At 40.7% G+C, this 13,373-nt stretch overlaps 1 protein-coding gene across 8 annotated transcripts in view; it reads right to left on the reverse strand.

Annotated features, from left to right (window-relative positions):
* The window catches only part of GTF2I (general transcription factor IIi), a 73,408-nt gene that overhangs the window by 22,674 nt on the left and 37,361 nt on the right, over positions 1-13,373 (reverse strand). For all 8 annotated transcript variants that reach the window (XM_086763419.1, XM_086763418.1, XM_086763415.1 and 5 more), the window contains 5 exons: positions 12,904-12,966; positions 11,352-11,453; positions 5,434-5,499; positions 2,897-3,080; positions 1,060-1,118 (listed from right to left, as the gene is read on the reverse strand). In XM_086763419.1, the coding sequence (XP_086619545.1) occupies positions 1,060-1,118; positions 2,897-3,080; positions 5,434-5,499; positions 11,352-11,453; positions 12,904-12,966 (474 nt within the window). The remainder of the gene's footprint in view (positions 1-1,059; positions 1,119-2,896; positions 3,081-5,433; positions 5,500-11,351; positions 11,454-12,903; positions 12,967-13,373) is intronic.

The following is a 13,373-nucleotide window of genomic DNA, read 5'->3' on the forward strand; positions in this document are numbered from 1 at the left end:
CTTTGCTAATTTAGATCCTTTATGTTCACTTTTAAGCACAGTCTTTGATATACTTTTTACAACAGAAGACTATGAGTGCGTAATACAACACAATGGTGCTGCAGTAGTGCAGATACCACCATTTATAGGCTTGTGTCCCTGTCTGAACTAAGAATTTCTCTGGCACTACTAAAAATTCACAGTTCAACCAGGCTGAGGTTGCCAGTTAGCATTTCGGGGTTAGGAGCAATTTGTCTGCTACCATTGGTTTAGGCATAAAAGCTTTCAACACTTGGCTTAACTGGACAATTGAAAAAACATCCTGAAGCCCAGGAGACCATAGAATACAAATGAAGAGAAAAACAAATCCAGGAAAGTAATTTGCCAGCTATTGCCCATGCAAAGACAATTCTTGCAAAATTTGTGGTTTTTTCCATACTAAACCTTTTTCTCCCGACTTGAGGGGAAATGAGTTCATGGGTGCAATTGTAACAAAAACCTGTTCCTGCGGTCTTGTTTCTACACGGTCATCTCTGGTACCTTTGAGTGGGTGCTCAACGGAGACAAAACATGTAAGAGCATGCATCTGCTCAGAAGTATTACTGATGGCAAAGGTCGTTAGAATGCATTGCCTTTGCACTGCTACGTGAAAATGGAGTCCCGTCCAAGTCAGATGCAACAACAGTAAATGTCACTGTAACCGCTGTGTTCATTACTGCATTTTGCTTAATCTGATTTTGGCAAATACCATATATAAGCAATTATTCAGACAGTTCCCTGCCCAGTAAACTCTATCAACTATCAAACTACTGCCTTTTCTCTGTATCTCAACAGACTAACATGGAGCTCATTGTTTCTTCTTCTGGGCAGCTTGAGCCAAATCAGCCGTAGTGTGTTAGTATTATTAACACTGGTTGGACAGCCAGTGGAAAACTGCTGTCACTTCACAGCGAAAGAAGATTCAGAACAAGAGGAATTACTTGCAATGTGTTACTAGTAAAAGCAAATGGTGGCCACCACTAAGAGTGACAAACACGAAATCGTACTGTACTTGTGCAACTCACGCATTTGAAGACCTACCTCCTGCAACTGGTTTGTCCAACGGTGCATCTTCTTGTGTTGAATTCAAAAGCTCATGCCTAAAAGATTTAAGAGACATGTTTCAACAGTGACATCCACTTTGACAAACCAAAGTTACAGCCTACAGTAACAGCCTCTGTAGCAAACACAAGTTACCAATGAAGGATCAGGAAAAAAAAAAATTAACAGGGGACATCACGATCCCCAACATTCAATTCCAGTTAACACCAAAGTATTATAAGTGCTGGTTAGAACCCTACTGACAAAAACATTTTTTTATGCTTGATACCCTTATCCACCTGAGCCATAACATTTCACAATAAAAAATTATCTCTGAGCTGTAAGATGCACTTCATCAGAAACAAAGATCCAAATTAAAAAATTAACCTTTAAAAATTAAAATCTCAAAGCAGATATTTCTGTTTCCCAAATACATCAGTTTTATCCATATTAGAATAACAACAAATTTGAAAATTCTGACATTTCTCACACAGCTGAACTGGTTTTTGAGCTGCTCTGGTTACCACACATTACAAAAATGATGAACAGCATAAATCAATCACTGTTAACAACTAAGACAAATTTGACAAGAGCAGGTGCCAGCATTGCATGAATATTAAAATCTATGCATAGTGTCTGATTTCAAGTGAGCCAAAAGGTAGGTCTACACTTCTTCCTCTTTTCTGGTTCTCTGCAAGCCGTAGGATGACAGAAACGGAACATATACCTCTCAAATTTGAGAAATTAGCATCTGTGCTAAAGGAGGTATGCACAGAGGCACAGGATGTCGCTACCAGCAATTCTGAGCTTGACCACTCCAATCAGCAGATTCCTGTTAACTTCGAAATCTCTTGGATTAGGCCTTATGCCAGTGAACAACAGTAAAATGTCAGCTGTTACTCACAGAAGCTTCATTTCAACTGTAAACGCCCATCTGTGGTGTGAAACATCACATCTGTCTGCAGTGAAGCACCGAACTACAAAAGGTAAACATCCACCCACTGCCAAAGCTGCGTCGCACAGCATTGGATCTGCAGCTCTGAGGTCCAGCACTTGGCACCCACAGAAGCCGGCATCTCTCCCTGCGCATCCTGAATTCAGGCTTGCTCCCAATACCATCTGCCTTTGTAGCAAGTAATGTCCTGGTTCTTCTAGCAAAGACACCAAGGCAAGAAAGGAGAAAGAGAAAGGAAGGAGCCCAGAACACCTCATGAGTCCCTTGTCCTCATTTTAAAGGCAGACGACACAGTGCCAGTCTAGCTTCGGCAGGCAACTGAGCCCTCAAGAGTTTCTATGTACTTCTAAGGCCTCCCTTCACATACAGGTCTGATCTACCTCCAGACACATCCAGGACAGGACAGGCATCCAACTAAATCACAGGAATCAGTAGCTATTTTGGCCTCAAGTCTGCCCTGGGAGATGTTACATACAGATATGGCCACAGACACCTTGATACAGCACTCCAGCAAGAAAAAAAAAATAAAAGCAAAAGTTGAAATTTAGGCCAGGATCCTCAGATAGCATAAAATATCCCCAAGTCCATGGCTTTCAACATGTATTACAGCTGCAGAGATTAAAACACTACAAAGAGATCTACCCATGATAAAAAGTCCATAATATTGAAGAGATCTGTCCAGATCTCAGCCACCACTGTACTGCTCTGGTGATCTGAGAGCAGGATTCATCAGAGTGAACACCAACTAAAAATTACTCATTGGTACTGCAAAAGAATACATTGGTAGAAATAAGTCTGGAAATTCCTGAAGACAAAATGAAGCAGAGCGGAGCCAACAGGAAACAATGAGTACTATAGGGACAAAAATGCAAAATTCCTTACTTTTTAATCACAAACCGGATCCGCTCCTTTGCTAGAAGTATCCTCTCGAGACGGGGAATGCCGTACGCGGATGGGCGCCTGAAGGGAATTCCCTCTGGCAGCCCTTCCACGTATAAGTCTTCCACATGTGACTGGAAGAGTGGGTATGGGATAGACACTGGACCTTTTGCCTTTATAGCTTGAGCTTTAAGAAAAAAAGGAGAATAAAAACATTAGACTAGCAAAATATCAGTTTGATATCACTCTGAAAATCATTTAAAATTAGCAGACAGGCAATAACCCCCTCAGCACATTTAAACATGCAAGCATTCGTATTTGTGGGAGTTTGCTTTTGTTTTATAGTAAAATCACTCTAACTCACAGTAAACAAGCTGCAGACCTGCAGACATATGCAGATTCTCCTCTTTTCCCTTTACTCTGTAAACATTTAATAACAGACACTGCACCTGTTACAGTGAAGTTTCACAGTATTTTGGTTTTGTTTAATAACGCATTTTGAAAGATTAAATTATCTAGACTTAATTGCAAACCAAATATGTTTCAGTTCATTAGCTCTAATTATTATTATTTGTTACTACTATTGGGTTATAAGAGGCAGTGATGCCCTGGAGGAGGGGCACACATCCCTTCTTTTGAGTGAATTCCCAAAGTTTTGTTGTATTGAGAAACCCAAGGAATCACTAATGAAATAAACAATACACTTCTAACACCATCAAAAAAAGTATGGTCCTGCTAATTAAATCTTTGAAGCAAATAACAGATTCACCCATAACTGGAAAATAACCTCAAGGTATTTCTTTAAGTTTTGAAGACCATAACTGTATCACCACACCTCTCAGGCTGGCAAATACTGGAGAACAGCATGACGGTTTGCAAATACCAAGAGGGCTAATTTCTTTATACTCACAAGGGTACGTTAATTTTGTAAGCCATGGCACAAGAATTCTCTATTATCATCTGACCGGTTTGCAAATAGTTTGGTACATTCTGTTGTTTTGCTATGGAAATCAGATGCAAAAAAAAAGTTATTTGAGGTGAGAAGGGCCAAGCTGAGGCCAGATTAGTGTAGTGATGTTGTGGCAGGGTTTCTGAAAGCAAAACTACTCAGGGCACCTTGTCAAGCAACTTAACATAACATGAAAGCGGCCAGTGGTTCAGACATTGATGTACACAAAATGCTTATATTAACTATAACTATATTCTTAAAAGCAATAAAACAATTTAAGTTTTGAAGGTATTTGGGTAATACAGTGATCAGCATCTCAGTCTGCAGTGAGGCTTCTTAGATTTGGAACCTCACATGTTTTTGCACAGAAATCCTATTGAATACAAGTTTGATTTTTATAAATTAGTCTGTATTTGTGATCCACTATCTTGTATTCACACTGAAAAAGTAATCCCATTTAGTTTACATCTAAACACAAAAATAAATATATTTTCAGGCATGTCAATTGTAATGGATGACAATGACTGACATCGCTAAAACACTTTGCAGCTCCAGAAGCCACAGATCTGAGGAGCATTCTGGGAATGCTGGACACCCATAATTCATTTCAGCAAATGGGAAATCACATGTCCATACAGACAGAAAGAATTGGAAACTGATATGGAATTGGTTTGTTAATCCATGAAATGTTGTCATCCACAGGGAAAAAGGGGATAATTTAATACCATCTGGCCTGCTATTGGAAGTCAGGAGTAGCTCTGTATGCAACAGACGCCACAGGAGATTTTTAGGCTGGCTATGTACAAACACCAAAACCAAAATTAAAGCAATCCACCAAGAATGATGCTCCTTTCTAGATCACTTAAAATACTGTGAATCAGATTCTGAACTGTTTTCATTTGGTGTGAGCTGCTTTCAGTGGGCTGTTTAAACATCAGATGATAGTCACACCCAAAACATGTAGTAACTCCACTATCACAATGTCCATGCTGAAAGTACTTCCACTTTTCACGGCAGAGAAGCACCAGGATTTATTCTGACATTTTTGCTGATGCTGTTTTAGTCTGGTATGTGAGCACAAAACACGTCTAGGTGCAACATCCAGAGACAAATTCCGAAGTTTAACACGTGTGATTCTTTTTCTCTCCAAGAACCATTAACATATAGCTGCTGCTTCACTGCAAATCAAATCATAATCAGAAAGGAACAATCAGTCAGTGGTAACCTCTCCCCAGAGTCATTTTAAAAGATTACTTTACTTAAGGACTTGGAGTAAATAGAGAAATATGCCAGTTCTCTCAAATGTGTGTGCCCAAGACATGAGCACACTGGAGCTCCGGGAAACTGCGCACAACTGAAAAATAAAATCAAGTTCTGCACTTAGGTGCCAAACAGGCACCCAATTTGGAAATTACTCTGCTCATCAAAAAAGCTGCTTTCCCCAGTTTTAAGTCTTCTAGTAATATTTAACCCTTTGGTGCTGTCGGTACCAGTGTGCTCCTGAGCCAAGAACAAGATGCATGCTAAAGAGCTGTGATGTGCAGTGTCAAAGGACTGGAGGCAACTGTTCAGAAAGGAGTGTAACACATACCATATTTTTTTTCAAACAACTCTTCAACTTGCTTTCTCAAGTCTGTGATTCGCGCGTTCCATTTCTCTGCAAAGAAAAGAGGAAGACATGTCAGAGTACAAATTAAATAGAATCTCTTTAAAATCAGTTACCACTAACTGAAATATGCAGCGTGCTTTTACTGCTCACTTGGATACAGGTGGCAATGGAGTATGGCATCGACTGTACCTTAAAATACAGGGATATTTTCAGAAAGAAAAAGGACAGAATAAAACATTTAAGATTACCTCCAAAACTTCTGCAGATGTTCGATCAACTTTAAAAAAACATAAACCAGGCTAAAGTAACTTCCAAAAATGGTTTCTCTCTCACAGCTTGGTCAGCAGCTCTCACTACCATCAAGGGTAGAGTCAGCTTGCAGCCGCTGTTGAGTTATCTAAATCTGGGTGTTGAAAAGCTTAATTAGTGAAGCTTGATAAAGCTTACAGAAAGTAGATGAAGCCGTTTTGGCGCAAATCTGTACCACTATCTGGGTCAGGAGGCATCCTACTGTTCTCTACCTTAATCCAGTGTTTCTGCAAGTCCTGATTTAGCAAAACATCCCTGTAACTCCTATTTCTGAAAGAAGATGCAGGCTGCAAGACAGAAGTTATCCAAATCAAATCACGTGTTCCATGGAGAGCTGGATTAAATGGCAGAATTTTAACATCTAATTTTCTGCCTGGGACAGAGAGCACACATTTTCACAGGTCTCTGTATGATCTCAGTGCTTTTAGGAAAATGCCACAACTCTTTTGTAGATGGTACCAGATGCTGGCTGGCCTTTAAGAATGAGTTATCAAGCAAGTGCAGTTACAGCTTATTTCTTACTCTAAAGACTTGACTCTAGTAACTGCAGAGGTCAAAAAACAAGGCCATTCAAGCTATTACACTTCCCGTTGTCAAAAAATTCTTACATCAGACAAGAGAGAGGACTGAATTTTGAGTCCATATCGAAAGGGTTTAAAATATTCATTCTCTGACCAATGTATACAACTTTGGTGGCCATTTTTAAGCTTATAGTCTTTAAATGTAATTTCATGGATCTCAAGGGAATAGCATGCTTCAGCTGTGCGCAAGAACAAGGCCTTGTTTAGAGGGGAAAGGGTGTTTTGGCACTATGCCTCTCATCCAGCAGCCACTTTTTGTTCCAGCCACCTGGCATATCACCTACATCAATTAACCTGTTTATATTTTGAAACGACATCCTTATGGATAAATCCATATAATTGGTTATGCCACCCTTTTTAGCCTAGTACACAGCCTCTTAGCTGACAAACATGTCTTGAGCCCAATGTTCTTTACTCCCATGTCACTTCAACCTTGCAATGTTTCCCTCTTTAACTGCAGATGTATAGCCAGATGAAGCTCTTTCTGATTCCAGCACAACCACCAACTGCAATTTTTTGTTGACATAACAGCAGCTTTACCAGTAAGAGTCAGGGAAATACGAGTCAGAATTTACTGGCTTAAAGGGGAAACCCTGCTTTACTCAACAGAGTGGGTAAACACACACGGACAGTCCTGGGACAAGGGTTTTGAAAGGCACCTGTGTGACTCCAGACTGTAACCCAGATGAAACTGGCACAGAGTTGAGATCCCTTCAGTTCATCAAGCTCTGAGGCAGACTCAGCAATGACCTCCTCTAAAACTGAGGCTGGTTTTCATCAGAGGGAGAAAAGCCAGAAAGAACGTCATCCCATATTACAAAGCAACTATGTAAAAGTATATAAATAATATTGTTCTGAATATTGGTTCTTGCTGCAATTTTAGGAGAAGCTGCTTGCACCCAGTCTGGTCTTCCTCCACTTGTCAGCATGCTTATGAGAGAATTCCTACATCAGCAATTGAATTGTCAAGGTTTCGTTTTTCCCAGTTACCAAATATTCCACGTGGATCTTTTCAAGCAACTGGTTCCATGCCCCTCTCCCTCCAGTGGAAACACTACAGGGATGAATAATCAAATACACCACAATACAGGCATGCTTATTGGAATGGCGGATACACAGAGAATAGGCAACTGAAAAAAAAAATTATAAACTGACTCACATTTTGATGACCACACTGGGATTTTTTTTGCTACTTTTGTATTTTGAGTAACTTGCCAAGTTAAGCTACAGAGATATTTCAAAATTCAAAGGGGTTATCAGGTATCTGGCATGGTTTTTAATCGGATTGTCAGCATTATTAACCCCTTGGATTCAGATGAATTACTGTAAAAACATTCTTTTGTCACACACTTCATGCTCACATAGCAAAGCTGAAGGTGTAGCACAAAGCTAAGCTGATGTTCTGGTTTGGTAATCACTCTCTGCAAAGCAGTTTAGTTTTCCTGTAGGCACCAAGATAAGTGGTGGTTTCCTCCTACGCCTTTATTACACCTTCTGATACCCAGGAAACAAGATCCCAGTTAAATAACAATCCTGAAACCTTCCTCAGCATGCCCACCATCTCTTTAATTTCTGCTCCAGATAACATCCACTACAGCAGGGGCAACCAGCACAGTGCACACAAAATGATGCTCAAGTACTCAGCACATTCTTATTCCTATTAACATGCCACACAGTGCTCTGTGGGGAAATGAAATAAAATAGAAAACACAGCAACTTGAAGCACGCTGCAGGCTGGCAAAACTTGGGTTCAACAGCGTGTCAAAATGGGGGAAAACTACACACAATCCCCATCACTGTCACAGTGAGTCAACAGCTAAGAGGACTTTTTTCCACTAAGACAGTATGACACAACTGCAAGACACAGCTTGAAGCTTCTGAGCATTTGTTAAAATCTTTAAGAAATAAAGAAAAACGTTGTGGGATGAGATTTTTACTGACAATGTCAGTTCCTTTCAGTAAGGATATTTTTAACCTTGGTTGGTTCAGAAATATTTTTGAAATCCAACCTCCCTTCCCAAAGAGTATCAATTTCAATCAAGCATTTTACCAGGCATTTTTCATTCCTCCCCCTGGTTACAATTATTTTGTTTTCCGCTTTGTTTTCCTGTTTGCAGAAAACTAAGAGCAGAGCACATTATTCACCCTGTTTCATGGGCCACTTGGGTACCTGGTCCTGACTCAATCAAGACACAGAGGAAGTGTCTCCAGCTATCAAACATCCGGATCTCATCAGAATTATGTCAAGCACTGAAAGTCCTTATCAGATGAGACAAGTTTCTCTCTCAGGCATCTAAACCTCCTTTCCAGTCTTCTGAGTGCATGTGCCTTTGTCATGCTGCAGCTGTTCATGACAGAATTAAACACCTCCCTTCTCCTGCCCAATTATCTAATATTAGACATTAGAAAAAGGTGCAGTGTCTTCTGAAATGCTAAAACGGTAGCACTGCAACTACCAACGGCTGCTCTTTTTTTTTTTTTGTTACAGCAAGTGAAGTCTACTCCTCCAAAGCTTCTCACGTTCATTTTCTGTTTTAACCAGACCTTGCAGTACCGTAGAGATACCACTTTCTGTAGGTGAACCCTGAAAGTGAATATGAGGGGCAATAACCTCAACACAATTTAGGAAGCCCAGGAATAAAGTTTCTGAATAATCTGTGAGCTGCAAAACATTGCAATCTAACTGCATGGAAGGTGGTTAAGAGCATGGCTTTCTCGAGAACAGCCCACAGAGATAATCTACCGAGTCAACTCAGAAGCAACAGTGGACAGGTAAGCTGCGAGATGTTCTTTAACTGGTTTCAACATCGCAAGCTCAACTCAAACTTTTATCATTGTCATGGTTTTGTCAGTGAGGGGGGGCCTAAGGTGGTAGCTTCCCTAGGAAACTGCTAGAAGTCGCTCCCCTTTGTTCAGTGGACTTGGCTGGGCCTAGGGCGGACCCACTGCTGGCCAAGGCTGAGCCGATTGGTAGCAATCGCCTCTGCGATAACGTATTTAAGAAGGGGAAAACAGAAAAAAAAAAAGAGGAGAGAAGATGTGAAGAAGCTGAGCGGGGGCAGAGGCACAGAGGGGGAGGCGCAGGCCTCATGGGCCTTGCAGGCCTCACCCTCTGGCCTCTCGCCAGGCAGCTGACTGGGCCCGACTTGGTCCGGCCCGGCTGCAAGAAGTGGAGAGGAGATGAGAAGTGAATAAGATGTAAAAAAAAGATCCTGAGAGACATCTACCAGCCTGTTGTGAGGAACGGCTGCAGACGCCAAGGTCAGTGAAAAAGGAGGGGGAGGAGTAATGTGACTCCTGGCCAAGATTCCCCTGCAGCCTGTGGTGATGACCATGGTGGAGCAGGTTGTCCCCCTGCAGCCCATGGAGGTCCACGGAGGAGCAGAGATCCACTTGGAGCCCGTGAAGGACCCCGTACCGGGGAAGGTGGATGCCTGAAGGCAACTGTGGCCCATGGAGGGCCCGCTGGGACAGCCGTTCTGGAGAGACTGCACCTGTGGAAGAGATGACCCATGCTGGAGCAGTTTCAGGAAGGACTGTGGCGTAGGGGTGGGACCCCACAACAGAGCAGGGGAGGAATGTGAGGAGTTCTTCCCCCAACCATGAAGCAGCAGTGTAAAACAACGTATGATGAACTGACTGCAACCCCCATTCCCTCTTTCCCCTCTGTGCCGCTCGCGGGGGGAAGGTAGTAGAGATAATGTTGAGCTTGGGAAGAGGGAGGGGTGGAGGGAGGTTATCTTGGTCTCTGTCTCATTATCCTGCTGTTTGTAGTAATAAATGAATAGTTTTCCCCAAGTCGAGTCTGTTTTGCCCGTGACGGTAACTTTAAGGATTTCTCCCTGTCCTTATCTCAAACCTCGAGCCGTTTTTCTTATATTTTCTCTTCCTGTTCTCTCGGAGGGTGGGGGGAGTGAGAGAGAGACTGTGTAGTCTGGTCCTGATCGGGGCTGAACTACGACAATCATCCTAATATTTTATTACCTTTGCTCTCCACATCTAATCAACCTCACTTCTTTATTCCCTTCAAACACAGCTGGCCTGCCAAGCTTAGATGCTGTTTTCTAGGAAAAGAATATATTCCAGCAAAGGCTTCTGCAGTTTCTAACTGCTCGATCTTCTCCTCTACTAATGCTGCCATTATCTTCTCCTGACCCCACCAAAACTAACTAATGCTATGTGTGGAGCTGCCTATTAGTATCAGTGATCTTTTGAGAATAGAGCTCTCAGCAATGTTTTATTTATTTTCGCTGAAATTAGCATGAAATAGCATGTTTCACACAAAACACGTCAAAGCAGGTTCCATGGGGATTTTTTCAATCGACCTCAAATCCCAGGATTCTTAATAAACATCTCCAACACTGTGCCAAAAGAGATACTCCTGATTGCACAAAACCTTACAGAAATACACAGATTCATGGGATATCTGCCCAGAAACCAAACCAAAACAACAAATAAAGGAGAGGTATGGACACACAGGAAGTATCTTAAATCAGAATAACTACAACGTGTGGATGCACTTCTGCAGTGAGAATTCTACATAAAACTCCTTCATATAACGAAAGAACACTATCAAAAAGACCTCAACTTTTTGTGTGTCCACAGGGATCAATGTCAGGCTACTCGGCGTAACAGAGTCATTTGGTTACCTTCCCAAATGTGGCTCCCTCTCAGCACACATCAAGAAAGATCAGCTAGATATCCTCCTGACCTCTGCTTTGCCGTAATTCAGTATCCTACTGAATTCAGTCTTATCTTCTTGTCCAAGAAATCAGCTGACAAAAATCTTGACTTATTTTTATTTTATTGAACACAGTGTCTATTTAGGTAGTCACTTTGAATAATGAGAAATAAGAGGTAGCCTATGATGATGATATATACCTACATACAGCCCTGGGCTCTTAAGTGAATACTCACACTGGCGTGTCTCACTCCTGCAGTGTGAAATTGTCTAATACCTTTTTATAAAACAAAGCAGAGAGACAAAATCATCTTTAATTTTTATCTTACCAAAGTTGAACTCTTTCACTTTTCTTCTCCCAGTATTGGCAGCTTCATTCGCTGACTCGGTGTTCTTCGTTCTCTTGTTAGGGGGCATGTAGTCATCATCATCTTAAAGAAACATAAAAAAAAATAAATAAAAAAATCACTGTTTTAATGTCCAGAGAACTCATGTGCATTGGAAATACTTTGCATTTCAAAGCTCTAATGCAAGTATTGAACTGTGGTTTATCAAGGCATCAAATTTTGCAATGAATTACTTATCTGAGTAACTTCAGAAAGCTACTGTGTAGCAACAATTTGCATAATAGCGACAGAAAAAGGCATAAGACAACAGAAAGTAAAGTTTCTTCTGTACTTCCTAAGGAAAACAATATCGTGTTCTGAAACATGACCGGACATCTCAGGACCATTCAGTAAGCTGCTACTTAGCCAGTCACTTCCCAATCCAAGTTATTCCCTACCAGTTAATGAGTTTTTAAGACTGTCCAATTACCAAAACTTGCAGCCTTAGAGAAAATAAATGGTTAAAGCAGACAAAGAAAATTAATTTCACATTCAGAACAGCATCTGCCCAGGTCACCCAGGGTAGAGTTTACTTAGGAAGAATAATATTACACATTTACATCTCTTGCACCTATGCAGTTGTTCTGTACTCTGTTAGAGAAAATCTTTTCAGAGCAATTTTATTTTTGTGGTAAAGGCCTTTATATATACACAGAACTTAATGACTATTCTTTCATTACCTTTTCTGTTGAGGTAATGTAAGGATTATTTTACGACTGGATTATAAAAAAGGTGAAAATAATGTCAGAAGTGTCAACTTTGTCCTAAGATGCATTGCTCAATTTCTAAATTGCTGATTTGGTGGTCTTAATCTTACCCATTCCAGAAGCAAGCATTGCAAAAGCCAATCTCAGAAGTGTTTTAAAGCAGTTACAGGACACGTAATTCACAATTACAAGAATTACAGCTGACTTCCAATCAATATCCTAGCATGAAAACAACACGGACACTGTACTGGCTTTAGTGCCATTTAGATGAGAAAGGGAGGTAGTAAGTATGAAAGGTTTTATCTCATATTTATCGATACTAGACAAATAAACTGAAGCTTCACTTACACCACTTGTAACATCATTTCTGTTATGGTACTATTCTTCCCAGAAGCCAGTGTTAAACAGAAATTTTATATAACTACAGTGTGCTTATAAAACAACCTATTCTTCAGAATAAATGTTGTAAAATCTTCTTAAAATCTATATTAATGGCTGTTAAATAATGAGTATTCTTCATTATCAATGCTTTAATAATATGTGAAAGATGCAGATCTCTGTCACGCATCATTTCAAAACCAGCCCAGTAAGTCCAATATGCTTCCATACGCTCTGGTTCTGTAAAACTTCTGGACTAGATATGTCTACTAAGCAGTGCACGATTCAAATTGCAGTCAGCACTGGCCCATAATCTTATTTATTCAGTGCCAAGTAATGCAGGCATTGTAAATCATTTTTTGGACCTAAAAATGCCCTATGAATTGAAGTCAATGAACTGGAGAACTAACCTTCGATGGTGACCTCAACCTCTGGGTCCTCACTCGTTTCTGAAGGAGCATGCTGGGAGGAATCTGAAGGGGGAAAGAACAGGACTGCTCAATGATGGACACAGAAAGGATTCTTAACCAAACACTTTGTGATTTTCTGTTTAAACTAACACTTGTCAAAGAAGGCTCCGGCTCACAGAAACATTTTGCATTCACAGCATGTGACAAAAACCGAAGCAAAGATATTTTACCGTAAGCCTTTAAGCAATTCCAGACAAGGGTAAGGCGGTGGGGATTATACTTGCTAAACTGCCTGTGCAGCAGTGCAGAGTTGGTGTTAATGACAGTAGGAAATTCCTTATTCTTGGCTTAATAGGATTAATACAATCATAAATATTTTCCCTTTGTTATCAAGGATTACCAAAAATATAAACAAAGGCTGTGTGCCCCTACAGACGATATATTTCTTTACCATTTATACAGACTCATAG

The sequence above is a fragment of the Chlamydotis macqueenii genome, chromosome 19, assembly GCF_036417535.1.
Source record: "Chlamydotis macqueenii isolate bChlMac1 chromosome 19, bChlMac1.mat, whole genome shotgun sequence".
In the NCBI taxonomy this organism is placed as follows: domain Eukaryota; kingdom Metazoa; phylum Chordata; class Aves; order Otidiformes; family Otididae; genus Chlamydotis; species Chlamydotis macqueenii.